Source organism: Ochotona princeps, chromosome 19 (genome assembly GCF_030435755.1).
Source record: "Ochotona princeps isolate mOchPri1 chromosome 19, mOchPri1.hap1, whole genome shotgun sequence".
Taxonomy (NCBI): domain Eukaryota; kingdom Metazoa; phylum Chordata; class Mammalia; order Lagomorpha; family Ochotonidae; genus Ochotona; species Ochotona princeps.
Window position 1 is genome coordinate 23,870,341 of NC_080850.1, and position 26,172 is coordinate 23,896,512.

The following is a 26,172-nucleotide window of genomic DNA, read 5'->3' on the forward strand; positions in this document are numbered from 1 at the left end:
GCCGAGGACCCCTGGTTTGGAGTTGAGAAGCATCAACTTTAGCAAGCTTAGGAACCACCTGGCAGTTGTTCAAATAGGTGGCTGGGCCCTGACCTCCAGGTCGTGGCTTCAGGTAGGGGCTGATTCTTTGCCTTTTTATTGCAATGGTTTCTTGGCATTTCCAGGAGGTTCTTAGATGCTGCTGCTGGCCTGGGAACTAGAGGAACCACTGACTTCTCCTGAAACCCTCTGATGATCAGGCAGGAATTGGGGACCCATCTATGCTACAGCCCCTGCTGGCTCTTGCCCAAACCCCTCCACCCCCAGTTTGGGATACTACACCTGCTTTCCCTGTTAGCCCCCCAGCAATTTGATCCTCCCTCTGGGCCCTCTGACCTTTGCCACAAATCAGCTGTTCTAGGGCCTAAAAATACCATCTCTCCCCAGGACAGCTGCGGGTGAGGCTGCTTTCTGAGAGTAAGAATAGCTAATGCCTTAGAGTATCCTTCAGCCAAAGGCCGGACACCCAGGCAGGAAAACGTGTTGTTCCAGCTCAGGGCCTGCAGCAGCTTTAGCTCTGGATGTTTCCAGGGGCTAATGCACAAAAGACCAGTGGTTAGGTATGTGCCTGTCTGAAATGGGAAGTCACTTCCCTTTTTTGGTATGGCCCCACAGTGGATACTGGTTAAAATTACCCCAGGGGGCTTCGGCCTGGTTTCAGATGCTTGGAAAACACAGATGCCCCGTGCCAGCCTGTGCTGATTTCAGTAGCTGCTTCTCCCTAGGGCTCGCTGGCCTCTAGAGCCCTCGTGGACACTCTCTCTGGGACTGAAAATTTCACGGACCCACAGCTTCTAAAGACTTTCTGTAGGCTGGGCAGGAGGAGAATGGAGCTGCAGGTACATTGCTCACAGTGCTGAGAGACTGTAAGCATCCTTGGGCTTGAGGACTGAAGGGGAGCTCTTGCTCAGGGTGAGGAGCCCTCAGTCCACTCCTGGAGCACTGGGCATGCTCACCAAGTGCCAGCCAGTGCCGGCCAGTGATGCCTTTCTTGTTTCTGGGCTGCAGATTCCTTGTGTGTGCAGTGCACAGATGGGGTTTAGGGAGTTTGAAGGCATCATCTGTCTTCATCCTTCTTCCTGATAGAAGCTAGGCCTCGCAAGCCTGACCAAGCTCCTGCCCTTCCCAGTTCCCTGGCTTAAAGGCAGCATCAGGAAGAACAGGTCTTTGGCAGAGCAGGGGTTCACTTGGCTCCTGGATCCTGCTTTGGTTAGAATCTAAGTGCATTCCCTGTTGTCCACACTACAGAGAGAAACTGCTCTTTCTTTTTTCCTTTCCTTTCCTTTCCTTTCCTTTCCTTTCCTTTCCTTTCCTTTCCTCTCCTCTCCTCTCCTCTCCTCTCCTCTCCTCTCCTCTCCTTTTTCTTTCTTTCTTTCTTTCTTTCTTTCTTTCTTTCTTTCTTTCTTTCTTTCTTTCTTTCTTTCTTCCTTCCTTCCTTCCTTCCTTCCTTCCTTCCTTCCTTCCTTCCTTCCTTCCTTCCTTCCTTTCTTTCTTTCTCCATTTTGGCTTAAACCAATTTAACTTTATTTTATTTTATAGATCTATTTATTTTTATTGAAAAGGCAGATAAACAGAAAGGAGAGACAGAAAGGAAAATCTTCTTCCATCCATTGATTCACTCCCCAAGCAGCTGCAGTCAGGAGCCTGGAGTTTCTTCTGGGTCCCCCATGTGCATGCAGGGTCTCAAGGCTTTGGGCTGTCCTTGACTGCTTTCCCAGGTCACAAGCAAGGAATGGGATGGGAAGTGGAGCTGCCAGGATTAGAACCAGCGCTCATATGGGATCCTGGCGTGCTCAAGGCGAGTACTTTAGCCGCTAGGCCACCTCACCAAGCCCAATAAATAAATCTTTAAAAAAATTTTTTTAAAATTTTTATTTATTTGAAAGGCAGTGTAGTAGAGACATCTTCCATCTATTGGTTTATTCCCCCATGACTGCAACAGAGTTTAACCAGACTGAAACTAAGAACCTGGAACATTATCCAGGGCTCCCAATTGGTGACAGAGGCTCAAGCAGCTGGGCCATCCTCTGCTGCTTTCTAAGGAGCATTAGCAGGGAGCTGGATTTGAAGGGGAGCAGCCAGCGGGATGTCAGTGTCACAAGAGGTAGCTTAATGTACTGCACTGCAATGCCAGACCCATGAGAAGCCTCTTCAGCACCTAGCTCAGCACCCAGGGATAAAATGGGGATGCAGTGCTTGGAGAGGGACTACACAGTCCAAGATTTGCCCCTTATTTCCCTGTATCCCTCCTTCCAGGAGGAGTCCCAACACAGTCTCCCCTCTGCAGAACGCTGACATTGTTTGGTTCACCTGCTCAAGGAGGCAGCATTCCTGGGATGGCTGCAAAGTATCTGTTCTGCTGCACCCAGAATTACTGAGGTGAATGTGGCCCAAGTCCCACTTTGGGTGGCAGATGGTGGTGCCCTCCCTTCTTCCAGGGACCTGTGGGCATTTGGGGCTTTTGTCTTGTTGGGTCTTACCCCTTTCTGGAATCTCTGGCCTTTCCTTCCTGCCCTCAAGGACCAAGTGGGAGCCAACACTCAGGTCTGGGCTTGGGCAGTAGGCTGTGTGGGCAGCTTGGCTGGCCAGGTTCCGAGATACTTGGGCCTACCTGCCCAGGTAAAGGTTTTTCCTACAATCAGGCTTAGGCCTGGAGCCAAGGTCCTAACCTAGTACTTTGCATGTCCCATGTGCCTCTTCTTAGGGACACTTGGCAGGGTGTTGGGGTAAGGTGGTTGTTGGGGGAGCATTGTGTTGTCCTTGGCCCTCTGGCACAATTCTGGTCATTGTTAGTTGCCACCTTCATTCCAGACTGTCAAATGATGCCGCTGCATACTTTGAGTGCACTGGTTCTAAGGGGGAAGGCCAACACGTGGCTCCCTCCCCAGTGCCCTTCCCAGCACTCTGACCCTGTGGTATTGATGCAAACAACTCTGATGTGGCCATGACCCGCAACTGTTCTAAGGCATGGGCTTCAACTCATCCCCTCCATCACCATCATGGCTTGCAATCCAAGCCAATCAGCAAGTGTCTTTCCTTTGGTCATAGGTATGGGGTCAGTTTGGTCTCACTGGCTTGCAGCCCAGAGTGGTTATGGGAGACCTTCTCACCTTGTGGCTGTTGGCATCCATGTTTGCATATGAGAAAGGATGGGGCAGGTGACAGCATAGTGCTCTTTGTTTTTGAATCATGACAACCAAGACAAACCTTTTACTGCTTTTGTCCATTTGTGATGGGTTGTCTCATGTGTTAGGTTCCTAACTTCTATCACAGCCAATGTTAAACACTCTTTTACTGGCTTTAACATCACCATGACAACCAGTCTGGACCCCCTTGCCTTGTAAGGTATTTTGTTTGCCCCAGACTGAACTTGGGTCTTTTTCTTTTTTATTTTTTAAAGATTTATTATTATTGGAAAGCCGGATATACAGAGAGGAGGAGAGACAGAAGATCTTCCATCCGATGTTTCATTCCCCAAGTGAGCTGCAACGGGCCGGTGCGTGCCGATCCGAAGCCGGGAACCTGGAACCTCTTCCGGGTCTCCCACGTGGGTGCAGGGTCCCAAATCTTTGGGCCGTCCTCGACTGCTTTCCCAGGCCACAAGCAGGGAGCTGGATGGGAAGTGGAGCTTCCGGGATTAGAACCAGCACCCATATGGGATCCCGGGGCTTTCAAGGCGAGGACTTTAGCCGCTAGGCCACTGTGCCGGGCCCTTTCTTTCTTTTTTAAACATTTAAAATATTTTAATTGAAAGACAGGGAAAGAGAGCCAGCAAGTGAGCTAGCTTTCTCATCTGCTAATTCACTCCCTGAATGCCCCCAATAGCCAAGACTGAACCAGGCCCACCCAGAGCTGGGAACCTCATCTCTGTCAGTCCTTCATGTGAGTGTGGGGACCAGGAAGCTGGAATCAACAGTGGGGCAGGGACTTGAACTCAGCACTCCGATATAGGATGAGGGTACTGCCTCCCCTGAATTCAGTTTTTTTTTTTTTTAAGATTTATTTATTTTCATTGCAAAGTCAGATATACAGACAAAAGGAGACACAGAAAGGAAGATCTTCCATCCATTGATTCACTCCCTAAGCAGCTGTAACAGCATGAGCTGAGTCGATCCAAAGCCAGGAGCCTGGAGTCTCTTCTGGGTTTCCCATGTGTGTGCAGGGTCCCAAGGCTTTGGGCTGTTCTCTACTGCTTTCCCAGGCCACAAGCAGGGAACTGGATGGGAAGTAGGGTGGCCGGGATTAGAACCAGTGCCCATGTGGGATCCCAGCTCCTCAAGATGAGGACTTTAGCCTCTGTGCCCACCCCCTGTACTCAGTTTTAAGGAGAAGCTGCCAATTGGTGTAGCCATACCATGAACTCACCAGGAGGTGTGGGAAAACATGTTTCCTTACTTGGGGCTTTACCTACCATCTCTGGATGACCTCTGTAGACTGTTTTTGTTAGGAGAGCTACAAGGATTAGCACTGTCTGGCAGGATCTTGGAGCCCATTTGAGCAAGTCTGGGTGGGGCCAGAGCACTGGACCTTGGCCAAGTCCCCCTCCCTTTCCTAGGGGACTCAGATATGGTGGTCCAAGGACCACGTCTGCTGGGTGCCTGAGGCTCTAGTCCTTCATTCTCCCTCTTTACAGAAAGGAACAGGCATGAAAGGAATGAAAAGGACTTGAACCTCCTTTTCTAAAATTATGTATTTTTAAAGATTTATAGAAAAAGCAAAGTGTAATCCTCCTCTCCTTTCACGCTAGTGTCAGAGCAGGTACCAGATTGACCTTTGAGGAATTCCACCCCAACACCTTGTCTTCTTTCCCCACTCTGCAGGGTGTATGCCGGGTGGGGTTGGGAGATGACTGCTGTCCACCATCTGGGGACTTGTCTTCTTTGCAAAGCAGATCCACCCTCAACCCCTGCATGAGGACCAGGGTGGGCAATTCCTCTGGGTGCCAAGCACAATTTCCCTCTTCCCACTGGTTTCCAGGAAGCTTGGAGCAATACTGAGGGCTCCTTAGTGGCAAACATCTCTTCCTTAGGTCCTCCCAGTCAAGTCTCCTGCTATGCAGTGTTGTTGAGGGATTTGGAGAGGACATTAAGTAGGTTCTGAACTAAGTGTCTTACAGCTAGACAACCTACAGTAAGAAAGGACTAAGATCATTTCTTAGGTTTTCTTACTTCCCTTTCCTTTGTAGCCATCTGGTTGCATATCTTGGTAGATGCCTCAACAGCTGTCCAGATGGGAGCAGGGAGTGGAAAACAGTCTCAGTGTCCCTGCCTTATAGTCCTTCCAGTTGCCATCACAGTTCCTAGTTAGAAACCAAGTCACAAGCAGCTTGAGAAAGTGGATTTTTCATTTCCTCTTTAAATAAATAAAACAAATATACTGGCTTGAGTTTTCTTCCCTTTTCTGATTCTCCTCCTTTAAAGAGAGACACATCTGTCATGAGAATCCACAACACAGGCAGACAGCCCATGGTCACCTAGACCCACACTGGGTGGCAGAGGGCAAGCATGGCTTGGTGAACCCCAGGCTTATGTGGGGTGTGAGCCGTCTTCAGGGGTGGGGTTAAGTTCTCAGGCTCTGCCTAGAGCCTTCACAGTTCAGTCTTGACCTTATGCATCAAATCCCTTTGGTCAATCTTGTCCAGGTCCCGGTACCAGCGGTTATAAGCCAGCAAGGCCACGTTCTTGGCAGCTACAGCCATTGCCTCCACAGAGCTGGCCGCCCATTCCAAGGCGTTGAGGTAGAAGAGTTGGTCGTGGAGTGCGAATCTTGGGAGAGTGGTGCGGGAGCCGTACAAGGGGTGGGCCTGCCATTCGGCTGTCTGCACTGAGTAATAGGAACGGAAGAGGGTCTTCAGTTGGGTCCGAAAGAGGGGCTTGGGGGACTGCACTCGCCAGACGGCTGCTTCCTGAGGCTGCTTCCGCCGGAAGCTGGTGGAAATGTTGACAGGACAGATGTTGTCCAGGGTACAGAAGAAGTTAGGGAAATCCGTGGTAAGGATATTGGCAAAAGGGAAAAGCTTAGGGTCGGGGAAGCCAAAGTAGGAAGAGTTGAGGTAGCCATGGACCAAGGAGACAACGGAGGACTGGTATGACCCTTGAATGTCATCAATGGGCGGGGTAAAGCCCTCAAAGGTGAAGTTGCTGCTACTGTTGTCCAGGTGCAGGGGCGTTGCAAGGACCACAATGTCATAGAAGTCGGAGCCACTGCCCATCTCATTCTCATACCCCACCTGGTACAGGGCTCTTCCTTCTAGAAGGAGAGAGAAGAGCGCACAGAAGTCAACTTACTCTTTTGCTTTCACCTCATCTTCCAGCCAGGACCTAGTTTTGGGAGTGCAATGAGATCCTGACACTAAGAGTGCCGCTAGGCTGTCTGGATGGCACTCTTCATGGTCTGTCCATGAAGAGTGAGCAACTAACTGGACCACATTCTTCCTCTGCTTCTGCCCATCAGGGAGTCCAGGAAGGGCTGTGGTTCTAAGGTCTCACTGGCCAATGATTCAGTCACCATTGAAGACAAGTAAGTGTTCTTATACTGACATGTAGTGACACTAGAGGACAATAGCACCCTCTAGTGTCACTACAAAGGGCTGGGGCTTCCATTGCTTTACAGACCAGGGGAGAGCCTAGCTAAGAATATTCACACATTTTGCTCCATCCACTCACCTGTACTGTGCAGGGTCACAGAAGTTACTGTGGCGTGGATCACCTTGGCCTTGGTGAGCTTTAGTAAACCAGAACAAACCAGCTTGTTGCCTCCTTCCACAGACCACAGGCTGCCTTGAGCCCCTGCTAATGCCATGGCTCCTGGACAAACAGGAAACGTGACTATGAGTTCTCAGAACCATCGGGCAGGGGCTGGAGAGTGCAGCAGTATTCTCCCTGGGTCTCCCAACCCCGGACATAGGGAGACAGCATGCACAGAAAGGTGACTGAAAGTCAGTGACACTATGAAGTGAGAGTATTGCTCTCGGTGGGAGAGAAGCCAGTTCCCAAAGACCCCAGGCTGTAGGCTGCTGCTTCTGTAGAAGCCCAGCATGGGTAAATCCTTGGACACAGGAAGTAGATCTGGGATTGTTTAAGGTTGGAAGGCTGGGGTACAGCTATGGGGTTTCTTTTTTGGGGTGATGGATGTGTCTTAAAATTGTGATGATAGTTATACAACTCTATGAAGACAAAAACACTAAAAACCATTGAAGAGAATACTTTAAAGAGGTGAACCGTAGGGTGTGTAAATGGCATCTTAACACAAAAAATGCCAACAAGATACTGGAGGAGTGAGTAGAAAAGGCACACAAGGGGATATTGAGGCAGACCCTTAAGACTGGGAAGGAGTGTAGAGTCAAGAACCGGAAGAGGAGGGGCCAGTGCAGTGGCATATCAGGCTAATCTTCCACCTTCAGTGCCAGCATCCCATATGGGTGCCGGTTTGAGTACTGGTTGCTCCACTTCTGACTCAGCTTCCTGATGATGGCCTGGGAAAGCAATGGAGGAGGCCTTGGGATCATGCATCCACATGATCCAATGGGGAGGCCCAGAAGCTCCTGGCTCCCAATTTTAGACTAGCCCAGCTCTGGCCACTGCAGCCTCTGGGGAGTAAACCAGCAGATGGAATCTGTCTTGTTTTTTTCTGACTTTCAAGTAGGACCCGGTATGGTAGCCTAGTATCTAAAGGCCTTGCCTTATATATGCTGGGATCCCAAATAGGCGCTGGTTCATATCCTGGCTGCTCCACTTCCTATCCAGCTCCCTGCTTGTGGCCTGGGAAAGCAGCCAAGGATGGCCCAATGCCTTGGGATCCTGCATGCACATGGGAGATCTGGAAGAAGCTCCTGGCTTCAGATCGGTGCAGCTTTGGCCATTGTGGCTACCTGGGAAGTGAACCAGCGAATGGAAGATCTTTCTGTCTCTACTTTTTGTCTCTCTGTAAATCTGACTTTCCAATAAAAATAAATAAATCTTTTTTTTTTTAAAGATTTATTTATTTTATTACAGTCAGATATACAGAGAGGAGGAGAGACAGAGAGGAAGATCTTCCATCCAATGATTCACTCCCCAAGTGAGCCGCAATGGGCCGGTGCACGCCGATCCGAAGCCAGGAACCAGGAACCTCTTCCTGGTCTCCCACGCGGGTGCAGAGTCCCAAAGCTTTGGGCCGTCCTCGACTGCTTTCCCAGGCCACAAGCAGGGAGCTGGATGGGAAGTGGAGCTTCCGGGATTAGAACCAGCACCCATATGGGATCCCGGGGCTTTCAAAGCGAGGACTTCAGCCGCTAGGCCACGCCGCTGGGCCCAAAATAAATAAATCTTTAAAAAAAGAACCAGAAGGAAAACATCTTGCATGCACTAAGGGTGTTCACAATTCCAAACCTTTTCATTTATTTATTCAACAAGCATGTGCTAAGTGTGTAGATGCTGTTCTTGGGGTTTGGAATGTATCTGTGAACAAGAGAAGCAGAGACTCCTGCCTGGGGACATCCCATGTTCTCCCATGACTCTCAGTCCTGGAGGATGGTGGGCCATGCACACACCACCCATGCCAGTGGGGAGCTGAGAAGACCAGGTGCTATGTCACAGGGGAGTAGCCAGGGGCTCAGTGACCTGAGCACAGCAGTTTTTGAAACTAAAGAGCAGACTGCAAAGCACCATCTCAACTCTAACACTGACACACCTGTCAAGGGACCATCAGACAACCAGGAGTGGTAGAAACACACTGACCCTTTGATCTGAGCTTGGCTTTCACTCAATACCATCTCTTGCCAGCTTGGGGGAGCAGTGCTAGCATCCAATGAGAATGGGGCATCCAGATAAGGGAAAACGGTAAGGAGCTGGATGAACGTGAGATTTTGAGGATACCCTGGCCATCTGGTCAGCATGGCAGGGATGGGGCAGAGGGCAGGTTGAGGGCCAAACACTCACCTGCAAAAGCTGGCATCGTTGCTGACTGGCCATAGCTGGCCCGCAGGACGGCAGAGACGACATCGTCGATAAAGCGCTGTGTTACACCCACCTGGAGCAGGGACTCGGCCACGGAATGTTGGGTCATGTTGATGAAAGCGTACTCCCCAAGCGAGTAGAGCAGCTCTTCCACGCCCGAAAAGGCATAGCCATGTGCCTGGTACTTATAGATCCTGGGAAATACACAGAGCTAGAGTCCTGTGCAAGATGGCTTTGGGCCTGACAGCCCCTACCAGGTGCTTGTACTCAGGAGGCCCTCCAGGACCCACCACCTCTTCCACCTAGACAGGTGGAGAGGAGGCCAGTTATGCTCCCGTTGGCATAGCCTCTGGACAGCACAGGGTTAAGTCCAGTAGGTTAGAAATCCCCTGGACATGGCTTCACCCCACAACTCTGCCAAAAGACAACAGCGCTACCTTTCTGAGCCACTCTCTGCCTGGGCTCATAGTCCACAGCCCCCTTTTTACCTAGTCATGACTGCTGGGCAGTGTGCCATGGCCAACCCTCACTGATACATCTCTTTCTCCGACAGCTCTGGTTCTGCTGTGCCTCATAGGGCCACACTGACCCTGATGACAGTCATTTAATGCCAACACTGTCACCCTCTTTTCTAGCCTAGACTGTCTTCCCCTCTGGCTTGACTTGTCTGAGCGGGCTCTTGCTCACCCCTGAGCTCACATCTTGTCTCTCTTCCCACTGAGCCAACCTCAGGCAACAGCAAGGACTAGAACCACCTGCTGACTCTTTCACACTGGCTGCCTTGGGATGGTACCTGGTCTGGGGCTGCTCTGCAAACATGTTCTGTGTGCTTTTCAATGGGACACTGGATGGAGGTGTTCAGAAAGCCAAGTGTTGGAGTCCTAGTCGCCGCCGGGCTGCAGCTGAATGCTGGCTGCCTCTAGATGGATTCTTGCTCTTCAGGTCACCCCACTCGCCACTGCACCCTGTTTTCTTTCACCTGCCATTTATCTACATCCCACTCTGGCCCTTGGAGGCGACTGAGTTGGCAACCCATGTTTTTATCAGCTTGTGGATTGCAGGAGGATGCATGTTAATGTGATAACACCAGAGAAGCCACTATTGCTCTAGGCAAGGCTAGTCCTCAATGCAGGGGGCTCACTTGGAGCTGCATGGGATTATGTACACCAAGGACCTTTTTCACAGTTTATAGCCAGGCAGGTTCCTTCCCACACCCTCACACCCTCCTCCTCTCCCATTCTGGAAACTGCCCCCTCTCCATCATGCGGGCCCTACCTCATGAACTTCTCCATGACCTCCTCCACCCACATCTGCAGTCTCAGGAAGCTGATGCCATAGCGCCACCAGAGACGGAGCAGGTTTAGCAGGTACCAGTCAGTCTCCTCCAGCACGAAGTGCTCTCCACCGAAGATGGCACTCCTGCCCACCACCTCGCGCCGGTGCCTCAGCCCTGCAGAGACAGGAGCCCCTCAGATTCCCTTCAAAAGGTGCCCAGGAGACCCGACAGTGCCTAGATTCAGGATGCCAATGGAGTGTCCTCAGGAAGGGTTTGCTCATCAGTGCTCTGCAGGAAACGTTTGGCATTCCTAGGCAATATGATTCTACACATTTCCCCACATGAATCTGCTTGCCTCTTAAGAGTGAAATTCAAGTGCTAGCTCAGAATGTGCAGGGGCTGATGGTCCTATAGGGCTTGTTCTCAGGTGGGGCCCTGGGTACAGGCTCCCCGGGAAATGATGACAGCTGCTTCCAGCCTCCCAAAATGTTGCAACTTAGGGAGCAGCTGACTCATGACTGTGAACACTCGCCTACTGTATTCATGGTTCCGTGCTTTCACTGCCGCCTGTGTCTTAGAGACTGCTCTGTACCCAGGCATAAAGGACTTCCTGTTTCCTTACATGTTAACTTATTTAAGCTCAGGTCCAATGACTGGGGGTGGGGGAGGGGAGTTGGTGGTGCAGACAGGATATTTTAAAGTTTTGGTGATGACAGACAGTGATACAAGGATGAACCTACATGTGCGCCAGTTTGCACACCTGCAAGATCACCTGTGAGGGCTCCTGCTGAGATATGGAGTTTTTGCCTCTAAAATTGTGTATTGGCAGTTCTGATCAGGGCTAACTGGATCTGAGGCCCAGTTTCCTCACTTGTTAGCCGCAGGGCATTAGCCAAGGAATGTGAAGTTTTTGAAGCCTTGGTTTTCTTAGGAGGAGGTCCCATATACTACTTGCAGGTTGGTAGGGAGGACAGAGGTGATGCCCACTCCTAGAAGGGTGACAGTGGCTGGCAAGCCCTAGCTTGTGGATGCTGATAGGATCACAGTTTTTGAGAGGCAGCAAATGGGAGGGGAAAGAAACTGGCCTGGGAGTCAAACATGAGTTATAATCCCAGTTCTACAACTAACTCACTGTGTAACCTCAGGTAAGTTTCTTCCCCTCTCTGGTATCAGCTACTCCATCTGTAAAAGTGAGGAAATGGGGCTCCATGACCTTCTGGCTTCAATGGTCTGGGCACTCTGAGAAGGGCCCGGGACCACTGCTGGTGGTCTCAGGACTCTGAACTCACCCAGCAGCTTGACGAAGTCCTGCATGTGCAGGCTGAGGGAGTGGAAGGAGGCAGCCCCGCTCTCGTAGTGCTGCTTGTTCACTGAGATGGTGGCCAGGCGGCCACCCACGGTGCCTTTCTCGTACACGTCGATCTGCACCCGGGGTCCAAAGTGCTGCTGGAGGAAATGGGCCACGGCAGAGCCCCCGATCCCAGCCCCAACCACCGCTGTCAGCAGGCATGGGAGGATGTGGGAAGGAGAGAGACAGGGCATGGGAGTGAGATGCAGATTGCACCTTCACATCCTCCTGCACTGGAGCTCCCGGGTACTTGGTTTCATAGGCTTGTGAATTTCCAAAAAGGAAATTGGCAGACCAAGTTACGCAAAGCCCCTTGGCCTCAGTCTTCCCCATCTGTCAGAGCCTTGCTCGAACCCTTTACTAGCCATGCCAGTCTTTGGGATTCCCGCTTTCCTCTAAAAGCCCCACACTAATGGCCAAGGTGATTTCTGGTATGCTTCAGTCTGTTGTGTCCCTTTCGGGCCTGGGCTGTGGTTTTGGATTATAAGAAAATTTAGCACAGCTCTGATCCCCTTGAGTCTGTGGTGCTTCCCTGAGACGGGTCAAAACACTCCTGCTGACTGGGGTGCAGGCACGTGGGACGGGGACTCTGTCCTGCCGCACATCCCTGCTGGTGCACATTTTATATGGGTGGGACTTGAAAATCCAGACAAGTCATGTCTAGTTAAGGTGGTAATTACAAGAGGAAAATTGGGGGCAGTCACAGTGGCTTAAGTTGCTGTCTGAGTGGCCCATATCCTGTATCTGAGTGGCTGCTTTGCATTCCAGCTACTCTTTCCAGTCCAGTTTCCTGCTCATGTGCTCCCTGGGAGGCAGCACACGATGGCTCAAGCACCGTTGTGGGTGATCCAGATGCATTTCTGGCCTCCAGGCTTCTACCTGGTCCAGTCTTAGCTGTTGAGGATATTGGGGGAGGTGAACCAAAGGATGAAAGATCTCACTGATATATAAATAAAACATTTTTTAAAGAGAAAAAAAAAACCTTACAGGAACTGTAGACAGATATGAAATTGTCAGTGACAATCATGCTTGCATTTAGGTCTTCTGAATTATTTTGAAATGCATCAAAATGGATGATGGATGAATGGGTGGGAAGCAGGATGTGTATTGGGGGCAGGAAAGCAAGTACTGTAGGGGTGAATGACAGAATCTAAAGGAGGGTGCACAGATGATCACTGTAGCATTCTCTAACTTTGCTGTACCTTTGAAAACATTCAAAATTAAACATCAAATAAACCACACTGATTATAAACAACAGTGACTGCTATGCAGAGTTCCCCACTAGGTCATTCAACAAATCTGCCTCAGGATCACCCAGTGGTATTTGTCCTCGAAGACCGAAGACAGTCTCCTTTCCTCCCCCGGGGCATTCTAGCTAAGGAGTGACCAAGACACATGCAGAGTGCCGGAGATCGGGAGGTCTCTTTTCTCTCAGTCTGTCCCACAGATCTGTGAAGGCCATGCCCAGCCCTGTCCTCTATCATGCGGACATCCAGAACGGGACCAGGTCACAGGCAGATGCCTATGGTTACACTAGCCCTTCTGGGGAGGAGCTTCGCAGTCGGTCCCGTCCAGGCCTCTTTTTCATCTTAGGTGGCCCAGTCCACACACCCATGTCACCCTCCTATTCCATCCCATACCTATGAGGTCTGTTCTCTCCCTCGCCCAGTCCCCTGCCTCTCCCCCACCTCGTTCCTCGCCTGAGGTCCCCTTCTTCACCCAGCAGCTCGCCTCTACCCCAACCAGCCGCGAACCATTTCCCGCCCAGCCCTCCGCGGCTCAGCCCCCAACCCAACGCATCCTTCCCGCACCGATTTTGCCGGGCGGGGCGTCTCCGCCTGCAGCGGTGGCGGCGAGCAGCACGGCCAGCATGGCTAGCGTGGCGAGGAGAGGGGCAGCGCGGGCCATGGCGGGCGGCGACCGGGGCAGGGAGCGGAGATACGGCCGCTCGCGGGTTGGCGTTCGGCTCACTGCCCGCCCCAGCGTCCCACTGGTCGTTTTGCCTTCCAGCCTCTTTAGTTCTAGACTCTCATTGGCCCAAAGGCCGTCCTTCTCCAGGACGAGGCCCTCATTAGCTACATCAGTCTCGGGCAGACTCTCTCATTGGCAGCTTTCTCTCCGATCCGCCTCCTGAATATGGGTTCCTCATTGGCTGGCCCATCCCAGTTGGGGAGCAGGTGTGTGTGCCTCGGATGCTCAGCATCAGGACCAGGTCCCCGCTGCGGTTAAAGGATGGACGAGAAGGAACCCAAGAATAATTTCTCAGTTATAAGCTCTATAATGCTCCTTCTCTGTTTCCACTTTCATAAATGCAGACAGAACAATGCATGATGTTCTTTCCTGGGTGGTTGTGACCATCACGTGAGCTAGTCTGATGTGAGACCATTTTGCAGTGTCGGCACATGCTGGAAATTGCTGACCAAGCTTGCGGCTAGAGTGGCTGTGCGCTGCTCTTTGCATATGCTGAAGGGAGCTCGCATGCTGTCGATACTGCTATTTATACAGTTTATGCCTCTGCCACCTGCCTCTTAAAAAAGGAAAAAGGAAAGGTTTCAGTTAACTCTATTTTCAGAAAGGAGAAAAGGTCTAAGTTCCTATTTTCATTGTCCAAAAACAAAACAAAACAAAACAACCCCCCCCCCAAAAAAAACAAGAGTAGTTCTGTGTTTAATTTACAACGCCGTGAAGCACGGATTTCCTTTGGCAGAGAACCAGTTTCAGAATAAGTAAATAAAAGTTGTATTTATTCAGTGAGATTATGGCCGAAAGAAGAAATGGAAGGCAAGAGTTTATAGCTGGGGTTCTAGGTCAGCTTTGTGAGTCGTTATAGGGCCAACAGGGATTACTACTAATGATGAGGTAGATCAACTTTTCACAATTTATAAAAAAAAAACACTATATTCTTGGCAATATTTATGTCACAGTGAGAAACGTTTTATTTTCAAAGATTCAGGATAATTCTCTCTTGTCCTTTTCAAATGCCTATTTAATAATGCCAAGTTTTCTTATATGTTGACTTAACCTAATTCTTGTGGGAGAAGTCATATTTAAGATCCATCTTTTCTAACTCTTCACCTAGAGCTGTTTTTCCACCTGTTAGGAAGCCCTTCCAAACCAGGCAGTCTGTTGATGAGGTGTGAGCAGTTCAAGGCTATAAAGCAAGTCCAAAACAGCTCAAGGGAGGAGAGGTATGGAGGCACACTTCCTGTGGCAGAGGTGCATGACAGTTGCCAAGACTGCGGAATGAGGTTGGGAGGCTGTACCCATCATCTGTCATTGTGTAACATACCATTCCAGAACTTAGGGCCTCCAGGTAACTATTATTTTGCCCACAGGCCAGGGCTATCCGGAGCTGTTCCACTGAGGCAGCAGGGTCCTTTCAAGGAGACTCACTGGCTGGAGGACATCCTGACTCAGCTGAAAGCTCAAGCCAGGGCTGTCTGTTCTACAACAGAACACTTCAGCTTGTGCTTGAGGTAATGGTGAAGTCCAAAGACACGAAATGGGGCTGCCAGTTTTAATGGCTCTGATTTCAGAAAACTGCAGCGTCACTTCCATTACATCCTATCAGACAAGCAATGGAACAAATCTCAAGAACAGGGCCCGGTAGTCTAGTGGCTACATCCCTGCCTTGCATGCGCTGGCATCCCACATGGGTGTCAGTTCATGTCCTGGCTATTCCACTTCCCACCCAGCTCTCTGCTTGTGGCTTGGGAAAGCAGTCGAGGATGACCCAAAGCTTTGGGACCCGGCACCCACATGGGAGACCCAGAGGAAACTCCTTGCTCCTGGCTTCAGATTGGTTCAGTTGTGGCTGTCATGGCACTTGGAGAGTGAATGGAAGATCTTCATCTCTGTCTCTCCTCTCTGACTTTCATATATATATATATATATATATATAAACCTTTTTTAAAAAGCTCAAGGATAGGCAAGAAAAATGGATATAGGCCCTTATTTCCCAAATAAACAGTCAAGGAATTTTGGAACTGGTTTAACATCACTGCAAAGAATCAGACATGCACAAATTCTCAGGGGATAAGAATGAGAATATACTAACAAAAATTGGGAATTTGTTAAACAATGGGTTATAGAACCAGGTTGTATAGATAGCACTGGAAGAACCATGAACATGCAATGCCAAATCTCAGAATAGGTTGGCTCCAAAGGGCTACTCAGTCAGGAAGTTATTCCAAATGCAGAGGCAGACAAAACCCATCACAGCCTTGGAAAGACATGTGAAAGTTAGAGGTCAGACTAAGGCCATATGTCAGTAATCTGGTTAGGAGATGATCAAGAGTGTTAGCAGCATTTAGTAGTCAACGTAGATAAAACAACTGGAATCAAAAAGCAAATCCAACAAAACAGGCAATGCCTGAGAAGAGTCCAGATTTAAGAAGTTCCCAGGGGCCTGGTAGCATGGCCTAGTGGCTAAAGTCCTCGCCTTGAACACGCCGGGATCCCATATGGGTGCTGGTTCTAACCCCGGCAGCTCCACTTCCCATCCAGCTCCCTGCTTGTGGCCTGGGAAAGCAGTCGAGGATGGCCCAAAGCTTTGGGACCCTGCACCCATGTGGGAGACCTGGAGGAAGTTCCAGGTTCCCGGCTCCGGATCGGCACAGCACTGGCCGTTGCACTCATTTGGGAAGTAATTCATCGGACGGAAGATCTTCTTCTCTGTCTCTCCTCCTCTCTGTATATCTGACTTTGTAATAAAAATAAATAAATCTTTAAAAAAAAAAAAGAAATTCTCAGGAATCAGAGAGAGGGGAGTCCTTGACAAGGTTTTTAAGAGTGTGGGAAGCTGGTCAGCAGTCCATGAAGTGCCCATAGCATAGCAATAACCAATATTAATGAGGAAGACAAAGGACTCAATACTGGCCTGCAGTTTTTCCAATTCGTGTTTTATTAAAGTAATTTCTGAATATTGCATTTCATTGTTACATCATGAATGAGCCCACCAAATAACCCGTATCAATTTCAAACTGTCTGATTCCTTCATGGCGGTAAGGAAAGTCAGTAAAAGTCTGTAAAAGTCTGTAGTACTAGAATACCAACATCCCTCCCAGGTCAGCCACAGCTTCCTCACACACCATCCGCAAGCTACTGTCTTCTCATTTTGCCATCTCAAAATAATTATGAGCATTGGTACATTTTTTTGTTCAAGCTAAAAATGTATTTCTTGTGGTGGTCAATTGAAAACAAAACTAACCAAGTAGAAACTGGAAAGAAAAAAAAAAAAGGAAATCACCGTAAACGATTAGCTTATACTTAAAAAAAAATCATTTAGCCAGTCTTCCCCTTTTCCTAAACTTTGGGCAGCTATGAGAACATAGCATAATGTGAATAATAAAAAAATAAAATAAATATGAGGGCCTACTGTAGTAGGCAACTGACACGTTTCACTTACCCCTCACAGTATGAGAGAATTATAGCATTTTACAAATAAGGAAACAGGTTCAGAAGAGTGAATGTCTGGTTCATAAGTCACACAGGTGAGTGAGCTGGGATTAGGTTCAAGTGCATGCCTACCAAGTCTACGCTCTTTCATGCTGCTCTGGCTCCCCCAAAACCCTTCAAGTCCATATCCTTTTGTAGCTTCATCCTCCGGTTCTTTCTTTCCTAATATTTATTCAATTGAAAATCAGTTACTAAGAAGGAGGGACAGAGAGAGATCTCCCATCTGCTGCTTACTCCCCAGATGGCCACAGGGGCCAGGGCTGAGCCAAATGAGCCAGGAACTTCTTCCAGGTCTCCCACATAGGTAAGAGGAAGCCCAGTGCCAGGGCCATCTTCTGCTGCTTTTCCCAGGCCATCAGCAAAGGGGCTGGATGGAAGTGGAGTAGCTGGGACACAGTCAGCCACCTATGTGGGATACTAGCATTAGCACTGAACCACAACCCCAGCCCCTACTCCCAAATTATAAATCTACACTTTCAAGTCTGCAAAAGTACTGCATGATAGAAGAACCTAAGATGATTTCTAATTCACTTGTAAAAATAAAAGGTGGGACAGAATAAAAGAAAATGCTTTAAGTAATCAGAACATTCCATACCTAGAATTATACCTATTCTAACTCACTGATAATGATAGCTAGTATTCAAAAAACACACATGGTTATTTATAATGGGTTCTTTTTCCAATTGTCACCATCTATCACTCTCACGGGAAAGGAAGAAAAAAAAAATTCTTGCTGTGAAATGACTATTCATTCAAATTATAACATGCATGGAGGTTCTGGTATTAAAATCTTACCACCAGTCTTCAGATTGTTTTTTAAGTGCATCTAAATATGGAGATGGTAGGGATCACGGGGCATGGGCTTATTCATACAGGTCTAACGTAGTAGATAGGAGTTACCTGTAATGTCTAAGAGCCCAGAGGGGCTCAGGACACACTGTCCCCAAATCGGATTGCTAAATGTGACCAGAATATGGCATCCTAAAATATACTTTAAGCATATTTAAAGCTAATTATTCTGATGAAAACTGGATATATCTAAAAAGGAAATTTATATTAGCATATCTAAATTAGCATAAATAACTAATAGGAAGAGGGTTGCTCCAAATAACTTGAGGCTTTAACTGGGTAATTTTCTCCATTCATTTCCTCCCCTCATCACCATGCTTGGGCCCCTGTTCTTTATTTTAAAATGCTGTGAGTTTCAACTACATAATACTTCTTCAAGGCTGATTTGTGTGTACATGTAAGTTATTTAAATATGGATTTTTCTTCTGTTAGCCTTATGTCATTTTAATTAATATCCTAGCCAAAGAAGCAGAAGCATGGAGGAGTGCCATTTTTTACTTTCCAACAGAAGTCAATCTATATTATAGGTTAACTAACTTAAAATTAAAACTTTGCAACCTGGACATCTAACAACTGATTACCTATTAGGGACATATTTGGGATTTCATTTATATTAAATGATATTAATATAGCTTCTTATTTAAGTTCTCACTGAAATTTTATCATTACTTTAGATTTTTTTTTTTCTTTCAGAGCCAGTCCTAAAAATACTAATTTATTTTGGAAGCAGAAAGCATGAGATTAGATCTTTGAGGCCTATTCTAACCTATTCTATTAAACAACCAGGATTAACCTTTCTAGTCTGACTGATGGTGCATTTATTAGACAAATCTTTTATAGAACACATCTACATGTAGGCAGCACTAAAAAAAAAAAAAGCTATATTGGTCTATTAACTCTAGTATATTAACACATAAAAGAGAGCTAGGTGCTTACATAAATGTGACTTAAGATACTAAAGCTAGAAAATAAAGCTTGTCCATGTAAGAGAGGTAGTGATGTGTGAGTACCAAATAAAGATTCAGCATCACTAAATGGCAAGCTGTGGAAGCCCAACATTTTGATCCTGTTCCCTTTCCCCATAATCTCACACAGGAGCAGAAGGCAGATATGACAAAGCAACAATGGAGTGAAGGCTGGAGAAAGAACTTGTTGGTGAACTGCCTATGCAGATCCCATCTGGGTAATCACTTATTAGTGCTACCTCAGTCTTCTTGGATAACATATCTCAGGTGGCTGAAAATAATTTGAAGATAACTGAACAAATGAAGCACAAGGTTTCCTGGCCATCTTTGCTTGAAAGGATCCTAGGTTTTAAATTTCTTCCATGATCCCTTCTTTCCATATCTGCCTGGGACTTTAGCCCTTCCAAGTAAGAGTCAGAAAGGAGTGGGGATGGGAAAATGATGTGAACATGTAATATACCTGGCAGGAACTAAAGGGATAAAAAATAATGACTGGCAGGAAAATAATACAATAAAAAAGCCAAGGAACTAAAAAATTTATATGTATAAAAATCAGCCCAAATGATCTAAACTACGATTATCAAGTCTTCTCATCTAAGTACCCACATGTTGAAACAATCTCCATGGTCTCCCTTTTCAGAAAAAACAACAACAACAAAAACCAACAAGATACTATACAAGGATATTAGGAAAGATTGCTTAGTTGAAAATACAGTTACAAGGATTTTGGATTCAAAGTCATCAGAGTACCATTTTCGTAAACATATTTTGACAAAGGCCATAGGAACACTTGTCATATTGTTCAAATGCCCAATGGCAAGACTTCTGGTGAGACCGAACAGGTCGCATTAAATCAACAGACTCTGAGAAATAAAGCCAATATGACTAAATCCAAAACAGATCACATGAAGTACCTCATGTACAATACAAACCTAGTTTAATAAATAAGGAAACAGGTGACTGCACTCTGGGAGAACATTCAGTTCCTCAACGGCCCATTTATAGTCTTCTCTGAGACTCCACTGCCACTTCTACCCGGGCAAGTCTAATGGTGCGGCCATGAAGTTTGTAGCCATCTTGCCTTACTAATGCCACAGTGCCAGGCTGCACCCCAGCACCAGCTGGCACATGACAGATGAGTTCATGCTCATGAGGGTCGTACTTATCACCGATGGGTGCCATCTTCTCCAGGCCATGTTTGGCAAACACACTTTTCAGCTTTGCTTCTAGAAGTGACAACCCCCGGATGACCTTCTCCAGAGTAAGTGTCTGGTCCCCAGGCTCTGTTTCTTCAGAAATGCACTCAGTTGTCTTCTCCAAAATGTCTGCCACCTCTACCAAGTCTTTACAGAAACTCTGGATTCCTACAGAGAGAGAAACCAGATTTTGTCAGGAGGAAAGCCTTGTGTCCCTGGCAGCAGAATTCAGGGAGCACCCACAGATATGTGTGGTATAGTGAACACAATTGAATCCCATCCCAACTTACTTGACAAATCTGTGTGGTTAGAACCCAAGAAATAAAGTTATATATAAAAGGCTCAAAAACTTACTCTTTCAAACCAAGTATTTTTAAGTTGTGGATTTTTGCTGCTTCGATCTTTAGCTTTATGTAAATGGTGAAGCTCCCAAACACCCTCCATCTCACTGTGTTAACCCATATATTTCTAACAGGGACAAGATACCAGTATTTCATGGTGGGGAGGGGAACAATGTACTGTGCTACAGGATGTTAATAGTGGCTTATTCTTGTGGACTAGCTAAATAGGAACAAGAAAGTAACATGTAGTCACAGATGAGAAACAGTTCCAGGAATTGTCATAAAAATAAAGTTGTTTGCTGAGAATCCCATTACTTCCAATTTGGCAGCTTGTTTTTCTTTTAAAGAAGTAAGGATAAGGAATGTCATTATCAGAGATGTCTATGACATATCAAAGCTCTGGAGAGGATGGTGATGGGCAAGGGCTAACGGGCTGGTTGATGTGACGTTAATCCAGAAAAGAGGGTTAAGGCCCCGTGCCACTTTGGGTGGCTGCCTTAACTACAAGCAGAAGTAAAAAGGAACACCAGCCACAGGCACGTAATTGACACGATGGAGGAGACAACTGTCAGACTTTCTGCTGGGTTGGCAGAGAACGATGCACAGAGCTAAGAATTCTACCTTAGCTTCTGGCTAAGAGAGATCCACTGGGGAAACAAATTAGTTGAGTCATGGAATGGATGCTGGGATTTAATTTGGTGTTTTGATATGTGAGGTGGGAAGAGACGGAGAAACAGGAGAGTCAACTGCAACAATCCAGCTATGACACAGTCTGGTCTGGTTCAGGAGAGGAGGAAACAGAGAGGAAAGAGTGAAACCAGCAGGTATCTCCTAGAGACCAGCTTTGGCATGATCAAAGTCCTTTATTAAAGTACATCCTCCTAACAATTAAAGACATCAGTCATAAATTGTTAATGGATGTTAGTACTCAGTTGCAAAGTAGGAGACACTAGCTAAAGGCTTGGAAATAAGCATGCTGATGAGAATCAAACACAAGAGTAAATAATGTCTGATACAGATGAAGAAAGGATATAGTTGGCTAGTCATAGGACTGTAACTCTAATAAGATTCTGAAAGAAGCCAGCTTCTGGGCTCAATGGTACATGTCAGGATACAAAGACAGTACATTTCTAGCCAGTAAAGTTGTCAGAATTTGGGGGTGGAGTGGGGAGAAGATTAAGTTCTCTTGTCCATTCAGTAAGGTGTTCAATCTGATCTGATTGGCTAACTTCTCTAGCCATGAGGAAAGAAGGACTTAAGCAAATGACTTATATGGCATCTTTTGCTACACACATTGTTATATAAGTTAATAAAGTATAACTGACAAATTCTTTTGAGTTTAGTTAATATACAGTAAACTAAAAGAAGTTAACTCAAGGCTCAATTTCTGACAGACCTACCCACTTAGTTCTTCTCAAGTAGGCCACCCATACATCAAGAAGTCTTGTTATGTTATCATAATTACCCTATTACAAAGATTTCCTGTATCTTAGAAGCATTTTTTTTTCCCTGTAAAAGGTCATACAGTAGGCCTTGTGAGCAGAGGCAAAAATCATGACCTTTTGTGGATTAGGTACAGAGAAAATACAGTTCCATGAATTTTTAAAGATGAAATTTAAAAAATGGACTAAATAAGGTCTTGTTATTTTTTGAGCCTGCAGTCAAAGTCGGAAGCAAGAGACTGTAATGGAGATAAAATATTAGGAATACAATGTGAGGCCAGTTCTTTGTTGACATCTGGAGCCTTAAAACTTGAGGTACATGGCTCTGAGTGAAAAGCAGAAGGCTACGCCAAAATCCTGGCGTCAGAGAGGACAGGAAGGAAGTAAATTCTATGCAACAGGCAGATAAAGTCCGGAGAACAGGCAGGAGTGTGATACAGGGAATTGGACAACCTCCAAAGGCCCTTCAAACTTTCATTCCATGTGTAACAATGGCAAGTCCATGTTTCATACCAGAGTATAAGTACAAGCAATGACAGGCTTTGTCCTATTCTCTCTACTACCACTTTCATGCATACCTTTGGAATAAGTTGGAAAAAGATGTGGTGTGTTTAGGGAAAAAGTTTTTAATGATTTTGAAGGAACTAAAAAAAAGAAAAAAAAAAGCACAGTACAGCCTATGGGGACAGTGGGTAGGGGAGGAACCGATGCCCTTTTACTATGCTCAATGTGCCAAACTGTCAGTAAGTATTGTTAAACTGAAAGGCATCTTTATCATGAACAAACCTCTTACCAAATATCTTGGCATCTTCCACACATCTCTGGGTCCGTCTCCTTATATTTTCACCATCAGCCACTGCTCTCTGATATCTTATCTGAACACCAAAAACAAAGTCAAGAGGGTGAGAAAAGAAATGCTTATCAGTGGAAAACAAGTTTTTGCTTACTATACAAATGTCGCTGTTGTATGTTTCTAAAAAAAAGACTTGGAGCTGTTTTTTTTTATTCCTATTTAGGCACCCCTACCAACCTCAACATTCTTTTATTGACTAAAGTTAGGACAACTGAGTCAGTTGTCCTAACTTTGGAGGTAGTTATTTAGGCTCCTTTAATCCTTGTGTCTTTCATTTCTACAACTCCTGGTTCCTTCAACTGCTCTTGGGATTTTTCTTTTGCAGCTTCCTTCCTTCCTTCCTTCCTTCACACTCTGGGAGGTCTTGCTTTGGGAAGGCTCCTGGTTTTTCACTCATCTACTACGTGCTGAGTGCTTACCAGACGCCAAGAATTGGATCTCCTGTAAATGGCCAAAAAAGTCAGGTAGTTAAATGATGTAACACAACAACAGGAAACCAAAAAGAATGATGATCTTAGCCAGTGATGTTTTTGAACTAGTTTGTTTTTTTTATTTTTGGCCTAGTATGCCTACCAAGAGTGGAGGAGAATGGTGAACAATAGAGGACCAATTAGAGGAAACTTTAAAAACTGACCTAAAAGGGCCTGGTAGCATGGCCTAGTGGCTAAGGTCCTCGCTTTGAACACGCCGGGATCCCATATGGGCGCTGGTTCTAACCCCGGCAGCTCCACTTCCCATCCAGCTCCCTGCTTGTGGCCTGGGAAAGCAGTCGAGGAAGGCCCAAGACTTTGGGACCCTGCACCCGTGTGGGAGACCTGGAAGAAGTTCCTGGTTCCTGGCTCCGGATCGGCACAGCACTGGCCGTTGCACTCATTTGGGAAGTAATTCATCGGACGGAAGATCTTCCTCTCTGTCTCTCCTCCTCTCTGTATATCTGACTTTGTAATAAAAATAAATCTTAAAAAAAAAAAAACCCTGACCTAAAATACATCTGGAAAGTCAGACAGAAATGATAAGAAAGGTTAATATAGAATCTACTCACTGTTAAATCCTGGACTTCCTTCTCGAGTTTCACAGCTTTTAGCCTTAAGGCCCGTTCAGTGAGAGAAGGCCCAAGGTCATCAGGAGGGTCCTCAGAACTGCAGTCCTCACCAGCGGTTCTCTGGGTGGCAGTGCTGAAGCGATGCAGCCATCCCCTGATGGTGGCCCAGAATGAAAAACTGCCTTTATAAACAGCCAAAATTCTACCCAGGTTTATAAACTGTCAAGTTTCCCAGGTTGAGTCCATTGGGAACGTGTTTTCAGGCATAGCAACAAATGAACCCTTGGGAAACTCTTACTAAATATGAGAACTTGCTTCAGTGTGGACTCGTCTCACAACAGTTTGTCAGCTCTGTTTTATAGATGAGAAAAGTGACATGAAGAGGGTTAATCATTTGCTCAAAATCACACAGCTGGTATTATGTAGAGGCAGGGTACTGAGCACCAGGCACTGCGAATGCCCAGAAATGCGTCCACCTGAGACAGCACAGAGGTACTAAGTGCTGATATGCAGAACCAGAAGGGCAGGAACAAAAGCAGGAATTCAAAATAAACACAGTCATAGAGTTCTGGTTCCACCCTTCACACAGAAATGGAAAAATGAAGTCTAGTAAAGGGACCTTATCAAACTGGAGTTACGCTTAGAATGCGAAGCCTTCTTTTACACAGGCTGTAAGTCTTTTTCGGGAAAAAGAAGCTGTTAATTCTGAGGTGGGTATTCATCTATATGGAGAATAAACCAACAAAATACTAATGTTTTGGTTTGCAGTCTATCAACAAGGGATTAAAAGAGGTCCGTGGTCTTAATTATTAAGATGTGGTGCCCCATTATATATTGGTCCCAAATTTTTACTTCAAAAAATATGGTCTTCATAAATCTAGGACAAATTATACATGATGAAATCTCTCTGCCTTGTGAGTCCACATTCACCCTATTAGAAGTCGGTCAAATAATTTATCCTCAGGACCAACTTAAAGCTTTTGAAAATGGCCAGCGGTCAGATGGGGAAAGACAACAGGAGAGTGATGGCAGATCCCAACTGCCACTGCCAGGGTGTGGTGCTGGGGCAGATGACAGCTGCACACACATCCAGGTCTCCACGGCCTAATGGACAATTCAGAGGTCTCAACTCCACCATTACGTTCCCTTTGTCAGGCATGGGTGTCCCGGAAAGCTGTCGCGAGAGTAATCAACTTCAGAGCATCAGTTCTAGAGCCCTGACAGGTTTACAGTTCGGGTTATTCATTATTTGGAAATGTCAGTTTCTTCATTCACTAAACGGGAAATCCTAAGAACCACCTAGAGTTGTGGCTGCTGACAGATAAAGGCAGCAACTGGAGCTTCAATCCCTGAAGGAGAGACCAGATCCAAGGCTCTCCTTTGACCGACAGGTGAGGTGATACCAGGATAAAGGGGAAGGGACTGGTCCAGGGTCGGCGGGAGGGAACCGTATTCACCGTCAGAGAAATGAGAGCAAGAAAGGCGCACCCCCGATCGCATCGACGCTCGGGGTCACCTCTCCCGACACGACTTTGGGTCTCCCCGCCTCCCTCAGCCTGGGAAAGGAGCACACCGTTGGCCTCAGTTTTCTCTCTGTCAAATGGGACGTGCACACCCAGTTTTTAGAGGCCTTGAGTCTTGGCGGGTTCTCTTCGCCCGGGCTGGAATAGCCCCCCGCCTTCCAGCTTACACCCATTCGCCACCTCGCTCGTCCGTGTAGTCCTCACGTCCCCAACCCCCTGCTCAGAAACAAACCTACCTGTTCTCCCACGCGGCACTGGAGGCCAGGAGGCGCTGCCCCCGCCGCCGGACCGCCCACAGCGACCGCGCGGCCATGTTCGCGACCCAGGTGGACCAGCAGGCGCACGCGCAGTCGCTCCGAGGGCAGAGTCGCGCCGGCTCGAAAACCACGCTTCCCGGCAGCCTTTGCGAGGGAGTGCGCTTTCAAGACTTCCGGACAAGAACGCCACACTTCCGGTTGGCCGTGCGCCTCGCTGTTCCCTGTCCTGTCTTCCCGACTAAACGTGACAGTTCCGGCTCTCAGTAAGTTGGACCAGTGGGACCGGTCTTTGATTTGCGGCGAAGAAAGCGGAAGCGTCCGGGCCCCTCATGGCGTTCACACGAAGTGATAAATCATAAACAAAAGCGTGATATCAAAAGTCAAAGGGCGACCCCTGTTTAAATTTTGAGGGGTAGCCGTGCTGCACAAGTCTAAAAAGAACGAATATGGCCGAGTGTGCCAAGAGTTCCCAAAGGAAGTGAAATTGAGAACCGAAGAGCGGGTAGGTGAAGAGAGGAGGAAGGTGGTTCCAGAAAGGGGAAAGGCCGCCCGCCGAGGCCCAGGGGAGGAGGAGGAGTACAAGTAAGGAGCTGAACTGCAGGCAAGCAGAAGTGGTGACTGAAAACCACCTGGTCAGGCAGGCCCAGA

General features: G+C 47.2%; 2 protein-coding genes across 2 annotated transcripts; both read right to left on the reverse strand.

The window, feature by feature from the left end:
- Positions 1-5,237: 5,237 nt before the first annotated feature.
- On the reverse strand, positions 5,238-13,918 carry PCYOX1L (prenylcysteine oxidase 1 like). The gene is made up of 6 exons (XM_004587552.2): positions 13,411-13,918; positions 11,541-11,747; positions 10,251-10,425; positions 8,958-9,169; positions 6,705-6,845; positions 5,238-6,288 (listed from the first exon to the last, which is right to left on the reverse strand). The coding sequence occupies exons 1-6, from the start codon at positions 13,505-13,507 to the stop codon at positions 5,627-5,629; spliced, it is 1,494 nt and encodes a 497-aa protein (XP_004587609.2). The 5' UTR covers positions 13,508-13,918; the 3' UTR covers positions 5,238-5,626.
- Positions 13,919-19,790: 5,872 nt separating this feature from the next.
- Positions 19,791-25,671, reverse strand: GRPEL2 (GrpE like 2, mitochondrial). Its single transcript, XM_004587553.3, has 4 exons — positions 25,504-25,671; positions 23,745-23,898; positions 22,643-22,724; positions 19,791-20,234 (listed from the first exon to the last, which is right to left on the reverse strand). Exons 1-4 carry the CDS (start codon positions 25,578-25,580, stop codon positions 19,870-19,872), a joined length of 678 nt encoding a protein of 225 aa, XP_004587610.1. The 5' UTR covers positions 25,581-25,671; the 3' UTR covers positions 19,791-19,869.
- Between the last annotated feature and the right edge of the window lie 501 nt (positions 25,672-26,172).